Source organism: Solea senegalensis, linkage group LG14 (assembly GCF_019176455.1).
Source record: "Solea senegalensis isolate Sse05_10M linkage group LG14, IFAPA_SoseM_1, whole genome shotgun sequence".
NCBI lineage: Eukaryota > Metazoa > Chordata > Actinopteri > Pleuronectiformes > Soleidae > Solea > Solea senegalensis.
In genome coordinates this window covers 7,303,538-7,330,554 of record NC_058034.1, presented here as the reverse complement: position 1 = coordinate 7,330,554, position 27,017 = coordinate 7,303,538, and the positions used below count along the sequence as shown (strand labels likewise).

Below are 27,017 nucleotides of genomic sequence, written 5' to 3'. Positions count from 1 at the left end.
AAGATGTTAGCATTAACTGCATGTGCAGTCATTTTAAACATGTGGGTCAGAAAAATAAAATAAAATAATATATATACATATATATATATATATATATATATATATATATATATATATATATATATATATATAGTAATATACATGTTATATATATTTGTTTAAAATAATCAAATATTTGCCAAATGCAATAATATTTTCTTTTTAAAAAATATATACTGCTTTAAACCGGTAGAGCATGAAAAGTGGTACCGAAAGTCTTCATAACTTTGACATATAATATCTGCAGTAACACTATCTATGGCCGCGGTGAACAGAGACATAAGCGGCTTAAATTCCTTGTATATGTGGAGAATAAAACTCTGCAGCCAACTGTAGCATTCGCTGCTGCTCAATTGCTGTGGCAAAGGAGCGGAGCTGTGCACGAGAGTACAACATCCGGGCTATAGTATAGTCAGCTTGCGCAGAAACGGAATGGCGGAGGTAAGTGAGCGAAAACGAGGAATGCAATGAACCGAGCGAAAGAGAAACTGGACCGAATGTGAGGCTTGTGTCCGTCCGTGTCAGTCGAAGCGGCTGTGGACGGTGTCAGCGGCCGGAGAGCGCTGTGTAAAACGAGGCTGGGGAGGCATTTGAAGTGGGGGAAGCGGGGGAAGACATGGAGAGAGAGAGAGCCTCCTCTCCAGTCAGCGTATCGCCTCTCTCGCTCTCTCTCTCTGCCTTCTTGGCTTTAAAGAGCCATTCCCTCTGCCGTGATAGTAAAGCCGTAGAAAACAATAGGGAGGCACAGCGTCAAACACCGTGGTGCTGAACTATTTTCAGGTGCGCGCCGCCGACTGAGAGGATTGAGTGAAAAAGTTGGTAAGAGATGTCACGACTCGGCGTCGGTAAACTCCGGCCGTGTGTTTCGGAAATATTCAGAAGTAGTTATTTCCTTCTTGTGCCGCTCGCAGTGAGCCGGAGAGAGGAAGAGTCGTTCAGCACCAAGTCACAGGAAAGCGCCCCTAGTCAGAGCTGATGTACTGTACGTGCTGCTGCTGGAGAAGCACCACGACATTTACATTTTCTCCGGAATTTAACGACGTCTTTGTCCACAAATGGCATCGTTTGAGCTGCTAAAGACGCCGGCACTTTATCTAACCAGGGCGGGTTTGTTTAGATCAACGTATGGACACTCTGTCTCCCTCTAAACTTTTTTTAAAAATGTCTCTTTTTTGGCCTGTACTTTGCATGTCTTCTTCTTCAAAGACACCCGTCTCACTGTTTCTTCAGCTCTTAATCTGAAAATCGCGAGACAGAAACTAGACACGAGACAGTATGAAGAATGCGATGTCACATTCATCCTAGCAATTTAGCATTATATATGTTATTAAGTTTTCAGGGAAAAGTGCAACAACAACTTATGTTACAGAATTGTCTGACATGTGTAACACTTCACTCATGTGACATGTAGGACATTCTTCTGAAGTGATAATAGAAAGAGTCTTAACATTTCAGAATGTTTTTGTCAGAAAACCTGAATTATATTTGTGTATAGTTGCCTGTAGGAAGGGGCGTTACTTTGTGTAGGCTGCCATCTGATTTCTATACCATTTCTGTTTTAAGTGGAAGCTTAAAACAGAAATGAAGAACAACACCATCCTTTCTGGTGTGTGACGGCCTCTGTAGTTTTGTGATACAGTTGGGAAATGGAGTTGTGACGGGAGGATTTAAACTCTGCAGTCTCATCATTTTTACATACTGGACCTTTTAAAATGAGATCATTATAAATGATTGGAAAGATAGAGGCTGCCCCTTGTGACACTTCAAAATGAATCACCAGGACTGTATGTTGGCTCGCCACTCTAATGAAATTGTAACACTTTTCCTCATTCACAACTATGCCAAGTATGGGAATTCACCACTATCAACTTATTATGAAAGCTTATCGTGATGTTCGTATGTGTTTGTACTGTCCCGTCCCTCATAGAATTCCTATTTTACTATTGAAAGATACTGTATGTTCTGACACTCAGACATAAACACAGGGCAGACATAAACGGTAAATAGCAGTAGTTAATGTTAAACATTTCCTTCATGTTGCAACAAAGTGCCACAATCTATAACCCAGTATGATAACCCAGAGCAGGGGGTTTAGAGGTCAAGTATCAGCTGATCTACATGGGGATGACCCAGGATCAGCCACTGTTGTTTGTGTATAGTCTTCATGTGTGCTAGTGTCCCACAAATGAACGGAACACACTGTCCCGCTGTGTTGAATGCTCCTGCTCTTTCACATTTTTACATTGCTTTGAATGCTTATGTAAACAGGCGTGTGTATGTGTGTGTGTGTGTTGTAGGTGGGTGAAATGCCTCTGAAGATGAATGTAGAGGTCGTGGCCTAAGTGGAGAGTGGATGAGGAACAGAGATGAAGACCCTCAGCAGGAGGAACCAGAGTCTTAACGGGCCTTAGAGGAGTCCGAGGTGACCGCTCCTCTCCCCCATGAAGATGGCAGCACAATCCCACACTGTACGGTCAAGTTCAGCCATTCATCTGTATTACCACAGTGCCTTTGACAAAATGTGAATTTCTTTTATTTTTATTGTATTAACTGTTGTCACTTGATGTGTGAAGTATTTTTTTAGAACAACTAGTATATGAACAAACATCCTGTGAAGACGGAGCTCAGGAAATGATGTAAAGTCTCCACATTTGCTTCAAACTGGAGCCTTATTCTTGAAGCGCTTTTACCAAATAATCTTTAATGAGTGAAATCTCAAATAAGCTCTTAATCTTACACTGTTCAATGTAAACTGACTGCAAGTTGATGGAGGCCAGAGGAGGAAAACGAAAAAAGCCAATGGTACAAATTAAACCATTTTCTAGAAATGTAAACTAAGTCCCATTGCTTTCTCTCCCACCTGTTGCTGCCGTCGTCTATCTGCTTGCAGGCCAGTGAGCTTCCTTTGGAGGAGCTGCTGGCTCTGTATGGATACACTGTGTCAGACTCCGAGAAGGACACCTGTAAAACGGCTGCCAGCCTGCCAGGCATGACACTGGACAAGGTGAGATTTAACCCACACCCTGTCCACACATGCATGTGTCCTCTTTGGTATCTAATTTCATTTAACTCACAAGTGTTGTGACAATATGTGGTCCGCCAAAACAATTTTTAAATGTCCAGCAGATTGAAATGTGTTTTTAATATGTTTAGAATAGAGTAGAACTTTATTGTCCACCAAGGTGGAAATTTGACACATTATATATTTTTTGTGTGTTACCATTCTTATTTAATTTTATTCTATTCTGTGTTTTGCTATTGGGTGCACTTTTTTATAATCCACTCTTTTTATTTTTTATAATCCCCTAAACTCATTTTAGTTTAGGGGCCACATACAGTACGATTTGATCTTGTATGCTGGACCAGTAAAATAATAGGATAAAAACCTATGAACGACAAGAACTCCAAATTTTTCCCCTTTGTTTGATTTAATGAAGTGTCTTTTTACAAAAGAAATTATGAACATCCTCAAATTTCTTGAGGAAAAGAAGTGGAATTTTAACAATATTATGCCTAAGTTTACCATTGACACATGTGCATTACAACTTACAGATCACACTGGATCTACAAAGGCACAAAACTGAACTGAAAAATATAGTATGTTATTTAAATTTAACAAATTCTTCATGTGGGCCGGATTGGACCCTCAGGTGGACCCGCGGGCCGTACGTTTGACACACCTATCATTTCTAGGGTTCAAAACATTTGCTAATTTTTAACATGGATCATGGATTGACTCCCTCTTACTGAACCTTTAACTTCAATTTAAGCTACACTTAGGAATTGGGTTTAGGTTCCATCCGGTGTGAACAGAGATTATGTGGCAAGCATGACATCATACGAGCACGTTGCAATGTCGCCAGCTAATAAGTTCAACAAAGAAGAACAACACAGCTAAACAGAAGGCAGTGGTCGCTGCCTATATGTGTGTCTCACTGTCACAATGCAGTGGGTGGTTTTCGTTCTTTACCATTCGCCCAGTCAGCGGGTTCTAGTGTTTCCAGCACAACCATTTAAGATATCACAACAAATGCCAAAAAGTCGTATGGTACTGACTGTTTAAAGGACTCTTGGACCAGTCCTCTCCTGGAAGTCTCTCTCTTGTCTATAGAACAAAAGCTGCATTTCCACAAAGCAGTAAAGACTAGTTCAGTATGATATGGTTTGGAACAGTAAACTCCACTGTGGCTGGCTTTTCCACCAAGGTCTGTGTAGGCTGGGTAGGGTTAGCTGTGTCAGCAAAACATTAGACAAGTGTGGCACAGAGAAGTCTACCAGTAACTTCAACAAAGAAAAAGTGACATAGTGAAACATGCTGACATTATTCTTCAATACAGGAACAAAAAAACCCAGCCTTGAATGTTCTCTCTGTTGTAATCCATTCTTGTGTCTAGCTCCACCCCTTAGCTGCTGGACCACTGCACTTTGTGCCACAACATAAGGGTACCATGAAGTGTGATGGTACAGATTGCTTATTCTGGTACCTTTTTTAATAACTTTTTTACAATGGAAATACGAATAATTACATAATATACAAAACTAAACCAAATTGTAGTGTTTTGAAATGGGGCTAAACAGGACATCTTCTGTCCCCATGACTGACTGAGTGTTTGGTGGGGGGTCTGCAAGTAAAAGTAGGAGATAGTTTTGAGTTTATCTGGACCAAAGGTCCAGTGCTAATGCTTTCAACAGACAAAAGATTACATTTCTATTTCTCTGGCCTTTGAATCCCCCTTATTTCCACTGTTACTTTCACTTTAGCTGGGTCTTTTTTATGGTCTTTGCTCAGTGTATTTATTTGTTTCCCTCTACCTATACACTTGTTTCTCGTTAAGTACTTTGATCGGCTCTTGTTCTTTATTTAAATAGAAATAGAATTCTATACTTTTTGATGTTCTATTCTTTGGTTGTTCTGTTGTTTGGTTCAGGATCAGATAACCGAGGATCAATTTCCTGAGGAGGATGAAGAATCATCAGCAGATGATCTCACCCCCTCAGTCACCTCAAACACCTCAGGTCTGCTCCGCCATCTCCAAGGTAACCCGCTCCACTCAGAGGTGTTCTTAAACACTTGACTGTATGACTTTTAACAGGATCTCAGTTGTCACTTCAAAAGGAAAGTGAAAACGATGTGTTCATCCCACTTGTGCGATGTTCTTCTAGAGGTTAATTCCTCAGATTTGTGGTGTGGAATATTTTCTCTCAGTTCAGTTTTAAATCACTGCTTTGATGAGTGTGCAGTCTGTTACTAATAACTCACTGCTACATTTGAATGACACTGGGGTTATTAAGTTAAGTGTTTCACCTTTCATGTGACTGCTGGATTTGTCTCCCGTCCACTCGGCTGACTGACTAACATCTTTGAACAACACCTGGTAGTTACTATGTTTGAAAATACTGACAATATTTGTGCCGAGTACACACAGACTGACATAAAAAACGGAATAAATGGCAGATATGCTGCTATTGTGAGTTTTATTTACTTATTCTACTGTAGAACGATTGCCATGTGTCACTTTTTGCTGGCTTATTTCTGTTATATATTAACTGCTGGAGCCTATGTGTGCATTCTTTCATTTGAATTGCCCTCTTCTCCTTTTTTTGATGTTTCGTTTCTTGAAGGTGGAGACAAAGCCACGTTAGTCAGCTCATCAGATGAGGAATCTGACGACACGTCCACTCCCTCCAACGAAGAGCACAAGGTACGATATAGAGGGCAATGACTCAAATCTTAGCATGAGTATAGATTGTTTAACTCACCCACAGAAAGTATCAAAACAAGTATAGTTTTTTTGAAGTCTTTGATAGCAGAATGTGATCAATTCCTTTGATCTCGTGAGCACTGAAAGTATTCAAAAGGTGTACACACACACACACACACATATACTTTTTATTTGCTGTGTCACACCTGTGTAAACTTCATATAGCCTTAACCACAAAACCATATACTGCAGGGTTTCTTGACAAAATGAACATGATATCTGGGGCCACTCTGCTGGACTGACAAATACTTTTTTATTTACCCAACCTTTAGAAAAGACTGGCAATTTTAACCCCCAGCACACAGCATAGATCACCTCTGAATCTAATTTATTTTCAGGAGATCATGGTCGGCTCCATGTACCAGGCAAAAATCCCTCCACTCAGTCCGTATACCTACCAGGAGAAAGGTAAGCTGCTCATATTATTGTCCTTGAGTTGAATTATATCGAGGAAGCTTTTATGAAGTTATCTAAGCATTTCAGGAGATTTCTGAATGCTGCAATTATCTAAAAATGGACCTAGCCGAACACACCTGAAATCGAGTCTCTCTCCTTCTCCCAACTCATTATCCACTTTCCCTTTTTTCTTTCTCATTACGTCTCTTTTCCTCCAGCCTACAGCAACGAGGACCAGTTGCTGTGGAGGCCTGATGTTCTGCCAGTGCAAGCGGTCGAGGAGTTCTTGCTAAATACACAGAGACCGCATGGCGACGAGCGCGCGGCACACACATTAATGCAAGGCACAACTGTCCGAGACAATGAGCAGGTACAGTTGCTTGACCTTGCATTCCACATGACACTGTCAACTATGTCAAGTGTTTTGCTGCTGCTGACTGTTGTTAGTCAGTATATCGTGCAGCTGCCTATTAACATTACTCGCATGTGTCAGCACAGTGGAAAAGACATTATACTTCAGTCGAGCTCTCAAAAGTCTCTCTCAAACACATAATATTAAAATTAATGTTTTAAATTGTTATTACGGCACTTTTCTCTTGACTCACAGGCGCTGTATGAACTAATAAAATGCAACTTCAATAAAGAAGAGGCACTGAGACGATTACGCTTCAATGTGAAGGTGTTCAGTGGTAAGAGTCTTTCTGTTGTCACACCCTTCACTGACTAAGTGATGCTCAGCTCAACATTACTCTTGCACTCGCTGGGCCTGGTTCTTGCATTTCCTGTCATTATCATTCATTTACACACATCTCACAGAGTTCCTGACCATTCACCAAACTTGCATATTGGTTACAGTGGTTGAGGATACAGACTGCGGATGAAAGAGGCTCCATTTTCCCTGTTCCACTTTACAATTGTTTCATAGTTGTAAAGTGTTGCTTTTAGGTGGAATCCACAAAATGTGTCCTCAGCAGGGCTCCGGAGTCCGCCCATTAAGTTGCATTTGCTACCATGTTTTTGGGTCTGTGCAATATGATTTTATAACCCCTCAAATCCAGATGATCATCATATACCAAGTGAAACACTCAACGCAGTTTTTACTACAGAAAGTACCACGAGGCAGCATATCTTCTAGTCGTACGTTGAGATTAGTAAGACCTTTTATTGAGGATATCTATGACATTATGAAACGGAAATATTCAGTATAATATGTAACAATTCATGTTGATTAGAACTGAAACAATTAATCGTCAACTATTTTGATAATCAGTTAATCGGTTTAAGGTTTTTTCATGATTAAAACAAAATTTCTGATTGTTTTAGCTTCTTAAATGTGAATATTGTATTTGTTTATTTGCTCCATAAAACAAAGAAATCATTCAAACTCAATATTTTTGGTTTGTGGACAAAACAAGACATTTGAGAACATCATCATTTCCAGGTTTGACAAACACTGATCGTAATTTTTTTACTTTTTCCTCACATCTTATGGAAATAATCGACAGATTCATCGTTTATGAAACATTTTATGAAAATAATCGTTAGTTGCAGCTCTAATGTTGATATAAAGTATAGTATTGTGCAGTCAGAAAGGGTCGGCCTGATTGATTAGATATTTTGAAAATTAATTAAAATTTTCTTTAAGACTTTAACTTAGTCAGTTTTTCCTTAAATAAATGCTCAAATTAAAGAGCACTTTGTCATTTCATGAAATAATTTATCGCCAATATTGCTCAAGTCATGTGTTGCATCACATGATCGTTAAAGTTGAGCTCCAAAAACTTTGCTCGTGTAGCTAACTGATAATATCAGATTTTCTTAGTTCCTCTATAAAGATGGCTGATTGTTGATGTGTCTTGACGATAAACAATAATAGAATATAGATCGATTCAGTGCTGCTACCTATAGTATCAAACCCCCTGCAGTTCTAACGTTCCATTGCACAATTGTTTGTGTCCCATTGTCGTCGTCTTTATTTGTTCAGGGCTCTTTTCTAGGCTTGTGACCATTCAAAGCACTTTACACCATAGTTGTGTTATTATTATATATCACACATCTGTGCATCTATACATAGTCCTTTCTCTATCACATGCTGCTGGCACAGCCGTCAGGAGAAACTTGGGGTTAAGTGTCTCGCTGGCAGGTAGACTAGCAGAGCCGGGGATCAAACTGTCAACCTTACAGTTGGAAGGCAATCTCCTCTACCATGGCTGCCCCGGCATCTACTGGCAATCTGCTCTCTTAAGGGCAATACTGTAACTTACACTTGCCCTTTCATTTCTCAAAGACATCTATAGTAGAACACTGTTTGGTATTATGTATTGTATTGCCCTGCCTTTTGCCCTATGTCAGCTGGGATTGGCACCAGCACCCCGGCAACCCCCTCTACCACTGGACAGCAAACGGGAGGTTTAGGTGTAGGTTTTCTTTGCCAAGAAGTCAGGGCGTGAACTGTATGACGCAATTTCACAGATGTAACTCATCTTTCACTGACTCTCAGCAGAAAGCACTGATGAAATAAAAACAATTTAAAACAGTTGCTTTAATCATGAATTACGATGAATGTGTCGCACCAATCCTCTGATGCTTTCTTTAGAGGAGCTATGTGCCTGGAGCGAGGAAGAATGCAGGAACTTTGAGCACGGCTATCGAGTTTATGGGAAGAACTTTCACCTCATTCAGGCCAATAAGGTGAGTCGTGAGTCCTTCGTCTAAAGTTTGCTTTCCAAATGTTGACAGCATGGCATTTGACCTTTTCTTACACCTCAGGTACGAACGCGCTCTGTGGGCGAATGTGTCGAGTATTACTACATGTGGAAGAAGTCTGACCGTCACGAGTATTTCACTCAGCAAACCACCAGGATCAGCCGCAAGAAATACAGCCTGCAGTCAGGGAGCATGTGAGTGACTCAGTCAAGTTTAATTTGTCTAAGAAATTTAAAAAGAACTGCTAAAAATAGAAATTTAAAAACAACTAAAAATAGTGTGAATCCACAATGTTTTAATATTAACAGGTAAATTGTTGTAAAGTATAGTATGAGTCGTTTTGACTTAACATATAAAGTGTTTTCAGCACTTACTCATCTCTTTGAAGATGACTCTGCCTCGCTTCCTATTGTTACATTAAATATTATCACTATGTAGAATGCAGTTGACTATAATACCTATAAGTATCGTTTTATAATTTAAAATGCTTATCTTAGCCTTAGAATAAGCCTTTTAAATGTTCTTTTGGCGAGGGCCTTGCTTGATGGAGTCCACCATCTTGTGCCACTGTGTTTCTACAGCCGCTCATATTGTCGTGCATGTTAAAGCAGAAGCTTGCTACGCACTCTCAGCCCATAAACCAGTGAAAAGGGAGGAAATGGGCAGAGAGTGGTTGAAGTCATGAAAGAGTGTTTACATATCTTCTGGTATGTGAAGGCCATTGTAGTTCCCTGAAGCATTTTGGAAAGGGAGGGGTAGTCTGCAGTCGTTACCATCACATTTGACTCTGGGAACTGTCTTGAGTTGGTGCATCTTTTAATTGAATTTAAACTCACACTGCACTGCTGGGGATCTTATAGGAGACCAGTATGCATGAGTATCCCAGTAGATCAGCAGTTTCTGAAGCACAGAATGCAGCCCCTCTGGTTCCAACAACCGTAACATGGTCAAAGTCACTCAAATGATCTTTCTTCCCGTTCTCAGTTTAAACCTCAGCAGGTTCTCTTGACCGTGTCTACACACCTTCATGCATTTGAGTCGCTGCTGTGTGATTGGCTACATTAATAAGTGGTTAAACAGGTGTACTTAAAGAAGTGTATGTGGTCTTTAGATTATCCAGAGTAACAGGCCACTTTGGCTGTGAAAGGAAATCAGCAGAAGTGTCTCCTTTTTTTATTCTTTGTGATTTCTATTGTATTAAGAGAAAGGCCACACGGCGGCGCCTGGTGAGTGAGTGAGTGATTGAGTGGGTGGGTGGTTGGGTGGGTGTGTGGGTCTTCGCTGAAAAAACATGCATAGGTTAATTGCCTGGAGGTGTGAATGTGAGACTAGCTGGATGTTGGCTCTGAGATGGACTGGTGACCTGTCCAGGGTGTACACCGCCTTTCATCCTGTGCCAGCTGGGATTGGCTCCAGCTCCCTGTGACGCTCATGAGGAGGATAAAGCAGTAGACAATGAATGAATGAATGAATGAATGAATGAATTCGGATGATTTAGCTCAAACCTGCAAATCAGGTGCTGATGGTCAAGGAGGGAGGGATAATAATAAGAGCCGAATAAACATTGTCAAACATTGTCTGTTGGTTAAGATGGCACAATGTTGACTCACACTTTCCTGTGTGGTTGTGTTGTGTGTTGCAGGGATGACGGAGAACAGGATGGGGAGATTGGTGAGCTGGAAGGAAACAACAATTCCTCAGAATTATTGTCTCACAGCTCTGTGGGCAGATCTGGGCAGCTGGAGTCTCCATTACCTCCACAGTCAAACCTGGACTTGGACAAACGAGGTAAATTAGGGCTATTCTCTTATTCTTATTCTCATGTCATGTAATCTGCTGCCAGTGTTAATTCAGCAAAGCATAAAATGAACAGTAGAGTGAATCTTTTCTCTTGGATAGACCAATATAATGCACTGTTTATAAAACTACATAAAACCCAAAGCACATCTTCAGTAAGGGCAAAGAAAACTAGCACTTTACAGTTAAATGTGACAAAAACACCTGACAACAGATGGATGACAAATGAAAGTAAAAATCAAATCACTACATGCCATTTGGGCAGCTTCTGTGCAGTTTGACATTAATCTTAAATTTTACTTTTACTGGAGGTATAAACGCCAATGTTTCTAAATGATATTTCTTAATATCTGTGTATAAAAGTATTTTTTTTAAAACTCATCACACAGTCATATGGATTTTATGTTTATGTTCCTCTTGGTGATGGTGACGTGCGTTGCCTTTTAATTTGACATCATCATTCATTTTCTTATGTTCTCATGTTTTGTTCCCCCCTCTTTATTTCCCCATTACCCCATTATTCTTCCTGTGTGCATGTCCATGTCCGTCTCTGTGTGTGTGTGTATGTGCTGTGCATGTTGACATGGTGCTCCAGAGAAGGAGGGTCGACCCCGGCGCAGACGAACGCCCCGCTTTCTCTTAAAGCCATGAACTCATCCACATATGCCACTGAAAGCAGGCTGGGCCTGCAGGTAAAGAAAACTGGAAACTTGAAAGAGTCGAGGAATTATTATTTTTTTTTTATGAATAAATCACTGTGGTGTATAATCATATTTCAATGAAAGGCACAAAGAGCAGTGTGACGGTGAATGACCTTGAGCCAGTAAATGCTACATTCATTCACAGATAATGACAAATATATTAAGTTATTTTAGCCATGTATTCATAGCCATGTATACATTACTATATTACTTGGTATAAGCACAAAGCTGCAGGCAAACACAAGAATCGTAACATCCGTGGGCTATTAACTGAAGAGACGCTTTGAATCCTGTACAGTGCATTCATGCATACGTTTGTTCCCTCACTGATGCTGCAGAATGGAGTTTAAGTTATCAACAGAGGAACATCTCTATCAATTAAATAATAAAAGTAGTAGAAACTGGAGACAAAGTGAGTTTTTTCTTTTATCTAAAGCCAGGTCCACACTGGACTCATGAGTGACCAGTGTTCACACATGTGAACAAATTAGAGCAGCCGACTAAGGAAGAAAGCCACCTGCATTGCCACGGACAGTACTGTTGTCCAGCATGTGGTTCAGATAAATCAGATCCACCTGAGTATAATGACAGTAAAGATGATATGAACACTGTAGAGCTCGGGCATATTCTTACAGAGAGCTGTCGCTGTACAGCGGAGTCGATGGTGAAAAATATCTTTGTCCCCAGTTTCAACTTCTATATCTGTTCAATGCATCACGCCTAACCACACGTCCTTTATTAAGTAAAAACGTGAGCATTTCAATTCCCTGAATCTATGCATTTTTTTAAACTGTTATTGTTATTATGAAATATTTGCAGGACTGATGGATGCATGACTTTAATTTTAAAGAGTCCTGACATTTAGTTGAATACAAAGGAGTATTTTGATACACAGCAGGAGCTCTGCAGCAGCCGTGCTTTCCTGTGTGAGGCGTCACACACTAAATACTCCTCCAATATTGCCCGGGCTTTAAAGGAATACTTCACCAATTTGCATTTAGCTTCGTATTTCTAGAATAGGGGTAGTATGTTTGAAAAACTGCTTCCTAACATCAGTTTCCCCTGAGTTGAGATATATCTTCTTTTCTTTGTTACATGTTTATATTCTGTCTCCTTTTTTTATTCTTTGGACGCTGTTTACATTCTGGGAATGAGGTCCCATCTCCCTGCGAGTGGGTAAAATATTACCTCTATTCTCGTAATACAAAGCTAAATGCAAATCTGTGAACTATTACTTTAATGTGGCAAAAGGGAACACAAATATATTCAGTAATTTCATTGTAAATATGTACAAGAAATATCCATTAGTGTATCTAATGACAGTTGCATTGTATTAATGACTGTGAACTCCTCTACATGTGTCCAGATGGTGAGCTGGTGACGGGGCTGTCAGAGCTGTGCGGAGACAGATATCCTCAGCAGCGGTTTGGCTGTCTTTTCTCTCTGCAGCCCATGGACGACCCGCGGGATCCTGGCTTGGTTAGTTGTTGTCCCTCAGCTCCAATCCAGCTCCAGTCCCAGCCCTCTGCCCTCAGCTCCCAGTCTCGTTGTGGGAGCCCTCTGTGCTGCTATGACGACCACTGCCTCCCAGGCTCCTGCTTCTACCAGCTCCACATGCGGGGTGGACCTTTTGTTACCGACAACCTTGACTGTAGTTCTGTTGGTGCTGGTGGCGCTCCTGGGCTGCAGGTGGACTTCAGCCTGCCGTCTGCCTCTCCTCCCTCATCCAGTGTCCTCGCATCACACTTTCAGGCTCCTCCAGCATTCACACTCTCTCACACAGGGAGGGGAAAATGGGAAAATCAAAACTGAGTTGTACTCTCTTTCTTTCTTCAAAATCATTGATTGGTGTTGGTTTGAAACGGGCTTAAAAAGCCCAGGACACAAAAAAAGTTCATTTACTTGACTTATGGAAAAAAGGAAGGACCTGCTACCTGTGCTGGGGCGCTGCTTGTCCTGTTGAATCCTGTTTTTTTTAAATGGATACACTTGAACGTTCTGTCCATTGCGGAAGTGTTAATCACTGATTATGTGTTTATTTATAACAGCCTATCACCACAACCTGCACCAGGGGCGTGTGGTTGATTGGCTATGATGAATACACACTTGTTGAAAGCTCGGTGGCGTGATGAGAGTCGAGCTGTGACAGACAATACGAGCAACTGTTGCTTTTGTTTTTCTTATTTATCAAGATGGAGAAGTTTGACTTTTGATTCATGAAATAATGTGCAACTTGTTCCGCTAATTGCTCAAGCTCTTCTGCCGCTGCAGCCGTCTTGAGATTTGTCTCTGAACAGTGCCGCAGAGACATAACTGTTGGACATTTGAGCTCAGAGTAAATCCTATCCATTCAAACAATATACCGTAGTTTATTTAATACGTTTCATGTCCTCTCCTCAGCTGTAGTCGTCTCCTCCTCCACTCCAACTGTCTGTAAATCCTTGGCACAAGACTTGATCTTTTGAAGAACTCAAGCTTTATTTAAAAATGGAGCCTTGTTGGAGCAACAAGGAGATGCAGCAATTTTCAGGATTTTGTTTTTATTTGCTTGGCTTTTGTTGGAAAGTGTCATTCTTTTTCTTCCTTATGAATTATATGGAGATTTACACATGTGCAATGCTTTGTCATCATTTCCTCTGTTAATGTTTCTGTCATTTTTAATCATGGAGAACCTGTTTGACCTACAGGCTTAGAATAAAGTGTTCATACTAAGACACCTAAGTCACTCGATCCAAATCTAATTTCTCAGGTTTTGTACCTTTTTAATGATTTTCTAAGCCCTGTTAACAGGAGTTGACCTTCAGTGGTCACTGAGTCTGCCATTGTCATTCTGGACAAGTTTCATACGTAAAGGTTGATACAATTAGAAAGGTGCTTGCTACTGAACGTCTCTAGGATTAAGAAACAGGTTGTGACAGCTGTTGGGGTCCATCCTATGTGTAATTTAACAGTAACTCTCGAAGCGTTCACTTTTGACTAAAGCGAAATTCCACCAACTAAGAGGAAGCAACGTCCAAGTTTGTTCAATCTGTGTCGAAATGTTGAATTGAACATCTTTAATGACCCTAATTTGACATCGTGGACTAAACTGAAAAATGTCACATATGTGTTCATGTACACTTCCCACACTACACTAACATTTAGTGTTTTATGGTACAAATCTCGGGTTGTCCAGTTTCCTCCCACAGTCCAAAAACTTTCAGATGTGGGGATTAGGTAAATTGGTATTGGACACTCTGAATTGTGTGTTGAGAGTGAATGGTTGTTTGTCTCTTTGTCACTCTGTGATGGACTGTCCAGGACGTACCCCACCTTTTGCCCTATGTCAGCTGGGATTGGCACCAGCGTCCCAATACTCGAATGAATTGGTACAATATTATAAATGTGGGTTTATAGTCTTACAGTTCCAAATGTCAACATAATCTGCCAGTATAACGTTTTTAAGAAGTAATTTAATGGTGAGAGAGTGCTAATTATGTGGACTTAGAAAAAAAACATGCAGACACGGATTCTTGCTGTAAATATTACAATTATTTTATGTAATGAGACAATAGAGTCAATATGAGCTTAAAATGCCACTTGAGGAGCAATTTTCCTGGTAAAAGAAAAAGAGGTCATGCAGTGAGTTGTGCATTCATGTGTGCACATGTGATATTTCTGCATGGCAGAGCATTTCAGTCACACACAGTAACTGGGAATGAAATGATTTTGCTGTTTATTATTATTATTTTTATTATTTCTTTATTATATGTCTATTATTTCTTCCTTGTTTCAGCTCATGTGCGCTTTTCCTGTGATCTCTGTTAAAAGTCAAGCTGGTTTCAAGTCAGTGTCTGCTTTGTTTACTCGAGGAGCATGAAGGCTGGAGGATTAGAAAAGCGACTGCCTTCTGTTGATTCTTTAGTTTAATTTTCATATTTTTAGCAATTTATATATTGTACAGCCTCCGTTATGTTTGTGCATAATTATTTTATTTTGTAAAGAAAAAACAAACAAACAATTAAAATGAACATTGGTGAAATATAGACATTGGTTTGTGTGCGACTGAATTTTGGACCTGTTCGTGTGTCGTTTTCATGTTTCAAAGTGGAAATTGTGGAATGTTACTTTCCCTCATATGCCTTTTTAACAGTGTGTTCGGGGAGCCGATCAGCTGAACCTGCTGCCAAACAACACATCTCATGTGCATTTACAGTATGTCATTGTTCCGATCAGGCCTGGAGGAAAACCTGATCGCAACATGAATAATGAGACGAGCAACAAACTAAACACACCGTTTATTTTAAAGGTTCAACAAGTCTGAAATGTCTGCTGGCTGTGAGTGGTTCAAGGAAGTCCACTACAGCTGAGATGATCAGGCCTCTTGTACTGGAACCTCCTGTGCAGGACCAATCCGCTTCCAGGATCCACCTAGACTCTCACACACACACACGTCATTCAATCAAACATGCACACCTGCAACTCATCTCACACTCACACACACACACAACACATGGAAAACACATTCACGTACGGTCATAGTAAAATCTCTCTTGCAATGTTTCAGTACCAGACCGTCGTCGGGCAAAACTTAAACGAGCAAGGGGAACAACCACATCCACTAGGACAACCTTTTTTTATTTTTAGTATTGTTATTTTTGTTTGTTTACCAGGACAACAAATAGCTTCAAGCAAATGGGAAGCACGAGGCACTGCTGAATCCAACTATTCAAGAATGCATAGCAGCAGCCTCTAGTGGAGACACAGCGATACTGCACACACACCCAAACTAACACATGCAGTAGGAAAGCTGTTCCACACACACATACACACACCAGTTAGGCATCTACGTGCCTCATCTAGTAACACAGGTGTTACTAATAACAGTAATTAGTGTTCCCGCTATTGTAAAAGTAGGTCAAACTTAATGTGACACTTAAACTTGTTGAAGCTGTTAAGTTGTTCTTTAAAATGTTATTTTGAAAGTGCATACATGTTTCCTGTCTTTTAATAAATATGTTACTTGTTTTAATGATTTGATGTTTTGCTCTTACCAGTTTTTAACGCGCTCACGTTGAGATCATTTGCGATGTAAAGTTTCCTTATGGACAAAATGTAGTATTATTATTTACAGTGAGCGCATGTATGGCCACTATAGCTTTGCCGAAACAACAAATCTAATGGTCCATTGTACACTTTTGCACAATAACCCCCATTCTGTGTTGTTTACAACCACAGGATTTGCAACACAATTCAGTGTTTTGTCCATGTTCATCTTATCCTGTAAACGTAAGGCAGGTGATTCTGTCCATGGAGTGTAATTCTGCTAGAAACTATTAGAGGCTTTTAACTCATCGTGTAATCTCTGCTGCTGCATTTGGTGTAAAGCTGACTTGATATGAATTTCTATCGAAAGACTTGGAAAGATGGTTTACAAGTCTGTAGTAAGTGATATTTGTTTTAAAATTGGACGGCGTTTTCCCCTTTTGAAATAATAACCCAACAGCAGTTGCAGTGCTGGTGCACGTGTATATCAGAGTCTGTATGCATCACAATTTGTTTTGTTTTATTCTCCTTTAGTTAAGATGACGAGCAGAAACCAGATAACAGATCCTCTATTTATTTATTTATTTATTTATTTATTTATTTATTTATGTTTGTTCAACTTTGGACAAAAGCACACATTCAAAAGGATTTCTTGTTTTGGGTTTTTTATTGCATATGTGAAATGAAAGAATGAGGACAGTGTGTGGAGAGTGGAAGAGCAGGAAAAGCCTTCATGTGACGCAAGTGTAACTGCCGCTCTATCTCCTCACGCCTCCTGCTCTCCAGGCCCGAGTTGCCCTGACTGCAACTCTTCAATCATGTTCATGTTGTCACTATGCTGCAGTCACAAGACACACACAGATAATTCATATTTTAGACAACTCTAAATGAAGCCGGGCAGTGAAAAAGGTCATGACCACATCATGATGCAACTCTTCAATCATGTTCATGTTGTCACTATGCTGCAGTCACAAGACACACACAGATAATTCATATTTTAGACAACTCTAAATGAAGCCGGGCAGTGAAAAAGGTCATGACTGACTATCAGGTTAAAAAGAATCATGAAACAGCCTACACAGTACGGAGGACATGACAGTGTTGACAGGATAGCCTCTGTATTTATAGATGTGTCATTTTTTTGTCAACACTTGTTACATTAACAGACAAATGTTGGAACTTTTATTGTCACAAGCTGCTTATGAAAACATAAAATGTCATGATTGGTGACAGTGGCTGTTACATGTTGCTGCCTGTCGTTATCCAATTATTGCTCGTGTCAAGTCGCATTCAGGTGAAGGAAAACCGGGAAAGTGTTGATTACACGGCATTGTCTGATACGAACTGTTGCCTTAATCGGATTAAAATGGGAATATTTCTGTCCTTTAGTCCGTTCATTCATCAACCACAGTCCATCCTCTTGTATGTGAGTACATCTGCTCACCAGAAGGGGGCAGAGAAAAGTCACACTGAAGTCTCCATTGAGGTTCTTCACTTTGTCACTGATGTTGCAGCTCCATCGCAGCATGTGTGAATATAAAATGACACGCTTTAGTCTCAGGTGCTGTTCTGTCGAGTTCATCCTGGAGTTTTTGTCAAATAAACAAGAGTTACATGTAAATGTTGATGCACACGCTAATTGCAGCTCGACCTGCTCTCAACTGCTGCTGGGGAAACATCCCAACACCCTGGGGCAAACACCGTGGGGCAAAATGACACTGTGGCCATACGTGGAGTGGTCTTATAGGTCGTGTTCATGTTATTACAGCAATAACAAAAACATCTCTGCTTTTCCACTGAAGGGCTAGATGTTTTGTCTTCTTCCTGACATTAGAGTGTCGACCACATGTCGACATAAATCTGTCATGGGAGGAAGGAGAGCAGCAAAGTGCCTATCTTGAGAGACACATTATTATGGGATGAGATCATGGAGGGCTGTTCATCTCTTATCAGTGCATTAACACAAAGCATGTGAGAATTATGGCACTTTTCCATTATACAGCTCTACCACAACTCTACTGGGTTTGGTATCAGGTATGTCCTTCTCCATGACTATAGTACCTCCTCAATGTGGGCGGGGTCATCACAGCACGACTGCACCAAAGAACACTCCTCTGTTAAATATTGAGGTTTTAGAAAAGTTGTTTTTTTGGATTTTGTTGGATTTCCTTTTCATTGTCGGTCGTGGCGCTCATGACTCATGAGGTCACATTGGAACCTCACCAGAGCAGGTACTATAAAAAAAAGCACCAGGTACCAGGTGCTATCACCAATGGAAAAGCAAAAAAACATAACCAAATAGAGTCGTAAGTGTCATAAGTCTTATTCTAAGGCTACATAAACCAAGTTATTTTATTTCAAAGCACTTAGACACACACGCAAAGTTATTTATGGGTCGTATATTCCATTTCTGCCAATAAACCCTCCTGAATGTCACACACTCAAACCTCACAACTGCTCCACAGATGTTCACATGTTCTTTAAACGTGCTGCATAGATGTTCCTATTGTGTAGAGTTTTACGTCTTTATTCTACATTGTGTCGTTTCTTTTTTTCCACTCTCTCTTATACAGTAACTGCTTTTTGTGAGTCAATTTAAATGTTTGCTTTGGAGAAGCCTTGTTATCCGTTTCTTTTTCAAGCTTTTAAGCGTTCAAGCTTGTGTAACAGAGCCGTCTAATCACGTTTAAGTTTGAATGTCTTTTATTTTTTATAATAAGTGCTGTTTCTGTCAGTAATTATGAGGGGGTGCCCTGTCTTTCACCTCTGGAAATGTGTGCGCATGCCACTGACCACAGCAAATTCCTTTAGTGTTGATAACTAACTTCCTGATAAAAAATGCAGATGACGTCACACAGAGAGAACAGGTGTGGTGACAGTCATTTGTCTGTTTCTTTCCTCCTCTTTTTTTGTTGCTGCCTCCTACAGACTCCTACAGAAGTTTACGCCTGATTGACTGCTCACTCGCGCCCCCTCTTGGTCTGACCTGTCATGGCGTCTGCATTTATTTTGATGCCAACAGACAGGAAAAGTTGGTTTGCGCGGCTGGGAAGAGAGAACTCCAGCTCACCGCGGAGAGAGAGCTTGACTCTCCTCTGCTCTTGGTTCTCTCTCTCTCTCTCGTGCGTATACACGTTGTTATCCGGCTCAGGTCACACAGCCACAGAGGAGCCAGGGGAGGAAGTTGGAAGGAGGGACCAGCGAGTGCAGCAGTGGTGGCGTGGTGGTGCGTGCAGCAGCAGCAGGGACAGGATCCGAGGGCAGATTCGCTTCCAGCAGTTTCGTGAAACCGGAGAATCGCTTCACTTCTTGGCTTTTTGCGCTCAAAGCTGCAGTTATGCGCGCAAAGGGACGCACGACACCAGTGCTGCTGCGTAAACCAGCCCAGGCGTGACTTCTTTTCTTTTCTTTTATTCGTGTTTCCCTCCACTGCCGCTTTTGGAAAACAAATTGAAGTATGCTGTCAGCACAGGTAGTGAAGAGAATCCCGGAAGAACACGCTGTGCAGGTTACCAGGTTCTTTGCATAGCCGCTGAGCGTCCATGGACTTTCTTTGTTCAGAAAGTCGCAGTTCTTTTTGATTTGAACGCACATTTAAGCGGAGAGAAGATGAAGGACCCGAGGAAGAAGACGCTGTACGTGGTGATAGACGTGCTCTGCGTTTTAGTCGGTGAGTAATGGCCACTAATGACAGCACAGTGTGTCAGCAGTGTCAGGCTTTTATCAAGGAATTGCACTTAAACTGTTGTCAGCAGCAACTTCCTGCTGGTTCAACCACGAGCTGATGTGTTGGGATATTTAACGTCATGTCATGAAATGACAAACTCATCTCGTGATCAGACCTGTACGTTAGTTTGTGTGCAGATGACACGAGTGCATTGTCCTAATAACGCCAAATTAATAAACGATATGATCTCGTGAATATCCAGTATCGGCACAATCAATAATAGACAAGATAAGTGAGTTGTGTAGCTCACCAACACACAGTCCTAGTGATTTATTTTGAAATGCTACAAGGTGGAGCTTTGCATCTGCAATGGCCCAGTGATTTATAATGATTAGGGCTGCTATTAGTCGATTATTTAAATATAATAATCGATTAAATGGTTTTGGACTTTTTTTCAATCACTAAAACAAGTTTTCAGCTTCCTAAATGTGAATATTTTCCTGTTTCTTTGCTCTATTGGACAACAAAATGGCTCAAACTGAACATTTTTTGGTTTGTGGACATCATTTGGAGGTTTGGTGAACCCCCATCCAAGTCTTTCCACATTTTCTGACATTTTATGGAACCGACGATAATCGACAGACTAATCGAGTATGAAAATAATCATTAGTTGCAGCTCTAATAATGATAATAATTGTGTATACTTTCTTAGTAGAGTATTTTGGAACATTTTGTGTGTAATATAGTTTATGGTAATGTGTTTTTGTGACATCACAAAGTCCATTTCCTCTGTATCCATAAGCTTAAATCGTCCATATTTGTGCACATTTTCAGGATCCAAACCAAATGAAGGTAGAATTGATGCTGACAATCTTCAAAACTTGTTATATTAACACTACTGTAACATTGTGAATTGCAGTTAAAAGTCACCGTCTGTCACCCTCGCTTGTTGTTTACACTCAAGTGTGACTCAAACATGCACCGTGGAGAAACACAACAGCAAATATTACTCGCATTCTCCTCGCGGGCTCGCTGCACGCTTCAGCCCACTCGCCACAAACTTTTGCAGGACTTTACAGAGCCTCAGGAAACTGAATGTTTGTTTATGGTAATTCGATATGCATGTGTGAGCTTTGCTTATTTCTCATTTTTTGTCTGCCAGGACTGTACTGCACAGACTTCCCACATCCACTGCATTCATTTACACACACACACACACACATATATATATATATACACACATATGTGTGTGTATATAGGTGTTATTTTGTTATAACTTCAGCAAGAAATAATTTTCTTATTATGACTTTAGATCTTAATTGTGTTAGTTTTGTGCGCTCCTTCTGAGCAATGAAAGATTAATGAGAAGCTACAAAATGAATCATATCGGTGATGTGTGTTGTGATGATAGCCAGCATTAGCTCTCCCTTTGTCTTTGTGTTTTTAATCTGTGAGGAATTAATATGGAGGATCACTGTCAAGAAAATGGTCATAAATGATTCCACCAATTGATATTTTATTGGACAATAAAAGATGAGGATATTGCGCGTTCATTGTCAGACCATATTTTAACAAACGCACATTTGAATCCATTAAGTAAAAGGACTCTTTGGCTGTTTTATTGGAAAATAATAAAGCTGGTATCAGACGCAGCCTGGTGGTGTGAGTTGTGTGTGTATTGTACACAGACGTGTGTATTGCATAATGGTGCGGTGTCTCGCAGCAGGATCATCCCTTGTTGTGTCTGTGTGGGTGTCGGAGGGGGAGGACGGTGGAGAAAAGGATGTCGGCTCCTACATGTGCAGATTTGCTCTGCGGTGCAGTTTTCAGAGGTTTTCACTGGAGCTTAGGGGTGTTTTTGTTTTTTTTTGTTTTTTTTTGTTTTTCCACCCACTGTGGGAAGATCTACAGACTGCTGCAGTTGATAAGCCTCGCCATTTTGCTGTCACAAGCCTGGGATTAGTGTCTGGGTAGCATGGGTTTTGGTGGGGTCAGGTCTGGATGACTGCATCCCACCCCTTAGCCTCTCCCCTCCCATTTGCCACCCAGGTCTCCCACCCAAATAATCATCAAGTCAACCCCAAGCTTATGTGAGGTTGTCCCAGCCATGTTACAACAACATGGCAGAGCTTGTAATTATGCTGACCATTTACCTAGATGGAAACTGGGTTTTTTGATTCTGTTTTGTCTGCTTACGTATCTCAATTATAACAAAAGTTGTTGTTTTTTTGCTAGGATTAAATGCACAGTGTGTTTATCACTTTTATTTGTCACCGTAGGGAATTTCCTTCTCTGCATTTAGAAATCTTCTAGTGGGCAACCACCTTGCTCAGGGGCACCCCCGCCCTTTTTGACCTTGTGGGGACTTGAATTAGTGACAAATACTCACATTAAAATGGAAAAAACGAAAGACAACGATGGACGACGTCATTACAAGGTGTTCAGAATCAAAGTGTCCATCACCTTGAACAGAAGTTTGTACTTTTATTCACTGGTTTTAAAGTTTATTGGAAATGTTTTGGCTAATGTCAGTACACCACCAGGGATGGGACGATAACACCTTTTTGTCATTTCAAACACATACTGTGTAGCAAGTACACGTATAATAAAACAAACAGCCCAAGCATGACTTTTTTTTTACATTCTGTGCACGGTGAAGCATGCGATATAGATGATTTTTAGATATTTCAGTGCAGACGTGTTACATATTACAACTTTAACTTGATCTGCCACCGTCCGCTCGAACTTTGCTGCTCATCCACTGGAGCCATGTTTTTATTTTCTTAAGCTTGCTATTCATGCCACTTTTGCACCCCACACCTTCACCATCCCTATCAACCATGTTTCATTGTCACTGACTCAGACCTGACAACGCTGTCGTGTCAAATGAACGTGCGACGGTCACTAAACCCGGCAACTGATGCAAAATGGCTGCCGAGCTCCATGAATTGCTTTTCTGATTCTTTCGATTCATTCGATTTTTAAAGCTATTAAAGCTGGTTTATCTCCCAAAGGGGCTCATTTTAGCTGTTTGTGTTGCTCTAGATTGAGTCGTTCAGAGCCGGCTCTTGGCCGCCCTCTTTTTCTCCGTTCTTTCTTTTGTATCTCCCTCCCTCTCCCCTCCCTCTCCCCTCCCTCCCCCTGTAAACATGCTCGCAGTACAAATAGATGGTGGGTGTTGGCTCGCGGAACAGAGGGAAAACCATGGATTAACCAGTCTCCGCTCACAGATGGTTTTCATAGGTGTGTGTAGAGTCATGGGCGGAGTGACGGCTCACATCTCTGCATGACTTGGCTGCTGCTGCAGGCGATAGGAATGGCACGGAGCTGTGACTTATGCGCTAGATACTCTGTGTGGCGCGAGACTGACTGGCCTTGGGGCAAGGCATTGGTGCCACATCTGCTCACGCACATACTTTTGTGTCTTGTGTACATGCGCTTTGTTGTGCTGTTAAGTAGGCTACACTGACAAACCTGTTCTGCTCAGATTCTATTATAGTTGCACACACACACAATGTCTCGTAAATGCAGAGGAAGCAGTGTAAGTTCCCATCGTGTCATTTATTTGTTTAATTTCTTAGACCTGTGTGTGTGTGTGTGTGTGAGTGACAGCTCAGAGTGGGTGTAATATTGATTATCTTCATAGATCTTGTGTTTCTGAGCTGAAGTTTCTTGTTTGTCTTGGTTTTTATCAGATATTTGAAACAGCCAGTTTCCTCCTACAACTTGCGTTTCAAGAATGAGCAGAGGTGGATGAAGTACTCGCATTCTTTTACACAAGCAGAAGTACAGATGCAGTACAAGTGTCAAAAAAAGACCCCGGTAAGAGTAGAAGGACTGATTCAACTTATTTAGTTAAAAGAAATAAAGTACAGGCTCTGAAATGTACTTTGCACAAAGAATAGAATAGTTCTCTTCATTTATTCCCCTCACATGCATTACAACTAAAGCATTGAGTATGTTTTGAGAATGTAGAGTAGAGCGCACAGGTATTTGTCTTTAAATTAAGGGAGAAAAGTGAAAACGTTGGCAGAAAAATGTTTACTTTTAAAACTTCTCACCGTTTTAGTATTTTAAATTGACACATTTATTACCTGGTTTAATAGAACCTGCCCCCAAATCACCAGTTCTGAGTTCTTACTTGTTGTTTCCTCACATTATTTTCATCTAGACTGTTTTTAACATTCTAAGTAACACTGCGTTCTGTTTGTTGACCTTGCCGGATGCCGGTTAGCATTTGCCAGGGGAAACCATGCAGCAGCGTCTCCAGGGAGCTGCGCCTCTCATGTGGTTGTGTTGGGAAGACGGATTGTCTTGGGTTCTCAGACGGAGGCAGATATGTGCCTTGGTGGGAATGTTTTCTACTCGGGGAGAGCCGTGTCATGGAAACTGAAGCCCTGTGAATAAACAGACCCATCCCTCGAGTGAGATTTCAGTTTATTTGTTGTTGTTAATGTTGTCGTTATTTTAATTGGACTCGGTTTCTGCTGGTTAATTTGACTGAAATTGTGAATCTCAAGGCCTCAAACTGAGAGTCCAGGTTCCTTCCAGTCTCATTTTCCTCCTCCTTTTGTCATTGCTCTTCACAGTCCATACCTCACACTCAGACATTATTAAGCAATTTAGAAGCTCTTCAAGGGTTTCTGACCAAGGTGTTGTAGCAGTCTCTTGTATCTGTCAACCGTTCGTGGGGGCTCCCCTCTCAGCTCGGGGTCCCAGGCAATTGTCTTGTCTTGCCCTGTTGGAACACTCCAGACTACAGGTTCACCAAAAATACCTTTACTGTGTGAGATGACATCTGGTAAAGGTATTTTGTGCAGAAGTAATACCCTCCAACATGTTGGCGTGGAAGTCCGAGGAGGACAAAGGTCACTTTTTGACAGAATTTTGGATTTGGACGACTTTGTCACAACCATATTCCTGATGTGAGGGCAACAGCTAAACATAGTCACACTTGTTTACAGTAAATACACCTCACTCTATATGATATTCAGTTGGTTCAAAAAAGAAAAAAAAAACAAAAACTGCATCACATTGAAAAGTACCATTCAGGAGGACTCTGTCCTGCTGCAGACCTTTTATGGTTTTAGGTTCAAACCTGTGTGGCCTTCGCCTTTGATCTCCTCCAAACCCCAGACTCTTTGATTGCCAACCTCGATTTAGCTTCCCTCCCACCATTCATCCCACCTCGCCTGCTACTCGGTCTCCTTCTGCACGGCTTGGCGCTAGACACGCGTAAATGACGGACAGAGTGAAACAGTGGGGTTGAAAAATAAAGAATGGGCCACGGCAGCAGCAGCAGGAGGATTTGGTGTGACTGGTGGAGTTGGGCGTTCCTCTTGTGAATTAGAATTCCAGAGGCCAGCGGCGGAGCTTGTAAGCTCAGCACATACCTTCCACATTAGTCAGTCCAGCTTGGGGTGACAGTTAGAAAGGAGTGTTTAGTTGTTTTGTTACTGTAAGCCATCACTGACTGTTTGGTGAAGCACCTCAGAGCTTTGTTGTTCATTCATTTGATCAATTCATATTTTGAATGGTGCAAACAAGAGACAAAGGGAAGTAAAAATTAAAGTGGAAACATTGCCTGCATCTAGAAGTCTGTGTTGGGTCTACAATGGGAGGAGATGATAGATGGAGTCACAGATGAAGACTTAAGCGTGACACACTGTGGTAGTCACACAAGAACTGTTGACAGAAGGTAAAAATACACCAGAAAGAGGAAAGGAAGACGAGAGAGAAAGAAGAACCTTCATGAGTAGTGTTGTGACAAATGTTCCAGCTGTGACCCTGAAGGGAAGTGTTAAAGCAGGCAGGGGCAGCTCAAGGGCACGAGACCACCGCTCTCACACAACATTCAGGCTCAACACGCCCATGCACACTGAAAATCCAGACTGTGGAGGACAATAATTGTCCGTCCATGTGGTTCTGCAGGTGCAGCAGGTTATGCCATGGTTATGAAACGTAACCATGGCACACTTCCATTGTTACACTTCCTGTCGTGTAACGATGAACGGGGACGGTTCGACGAAGATGGGAGAGAGGGAGAGAATGTGGGAAAGGGTCAAAGAAGATCTGAGATACAAAAAAACGAGAGGAGAGACGTGAGAAGCCTCGAATCTCGGCCCCGGAGTGCGATTGTGGTGCACATGGTCCTGCGTAATTGCACATCTGTCAGCTAAATAAAGCTGCGTTCCATTGAGGCCTCTATATTTACAAGAGAAGGAGTGTGTGGGAGGACGCTGCAATCAAGAGAATGACAGACGGGAAGATGGCGCCGCGAGAGAAGAATGAATGACTTTGAATAAGAACAGAACGGACGACGTGAATCAGCAGCAGAGGCAGGAACAGAAAGAAGTGCAAGTCTCCTCATACAGAGACATGTTTGTTCGTCACTCGGATTTCAATGAGTTCAAATTCTTTCCGTCATGTTCCTCTGACGGTTTTATACTTCAGACCCTCTTTGACATTTAGCTCTGTGTTATGCTGATAACCATCTCATGGTGGGGTGACACTGTGAATGGATGCTAATTTGAGGCTAGGTAAAAGGACGATGAGCTATAAACTTTTCAAAATGGAACTGAATCCTTTAAAATTGATGTGTTTATCTGAGACGGGAAAGCTCCAGCTCTGTGTTCTGCTAATCCAAACAGACTCCCATTAGTGGCTCCGGCTGGAGATTTCTGGCTGCTTAATGGAGATTAGCATCCTGGTTACCTTCCAAATTGGCAGCATTTGCTGTCCCTCCATTCATAGTAGCAATTAAACAGAGAGATGGTTCCTCTGTTCCTTAAACGAGAACCTCAAACTGTCTTTAGTGTGTTACGTTGGTGCTTCTGGATTTTCTTGACAGAAAAGTCAGCCATAGATGTCTGTGTTTAGCTGAAGTCAGAGATGCTGCCTGGTCTTTAAGTGGAAGCAGCTCTG

The 27,017-nt window shown here is 41.2% G+C and overlaps 2 protein-coding genes across 2 annotated transcripts in view; both read left to right on the top strand.

Moving 5' to 3' along the window:
* The first annotated feature begins 403 nt into the window (after positions 1-403).
* Positions 404-14,122, top strand: mier2 (mesoderm induction early response 1, family member 2). The gene is given in 13 exon segments (XM_044044394.1): positions 404-480; positions 2,337-2,507; positions 2,930-3,043; positions 4,968-5,076; positions 5,662-5,741; positions 6,140-6,209; positions 6,416-6,567; positions 6,805-6,886; positions 8,794-8,888; positions 8,967-9,097; positions 10,546-10,691; positions 12,768-13,154; positions 13,157-14,122. Coding segments are annotated over 12 exon segments (1,509 nt in total). The 5' UTR covers positions 404-480; positions 2,337-2,480; the 3' UTR covers positions 13,273-14,122.
* A 5,303-nt stretch (positions 14,123-19,425) lies between these two features.
* Positions 19,426-27,017, top strand: part of plpp2b (phospholipid phosphatase 2b) — a 20,347-nt gene continuing 12,755 nt past the window's right edge. Inside the window, exon 1 of the mRNA XM_044044368.1 lies at positions 19,426-20,096. Coding sequence (XP_043900303.1) covers positions 20,036-20,096 — 61 coding nt within the window. The 5' untranslated portion in view covers positions 19,426-20,035. The remainder of the gene's footprint in view (positions 20,097-27,017) is intronic.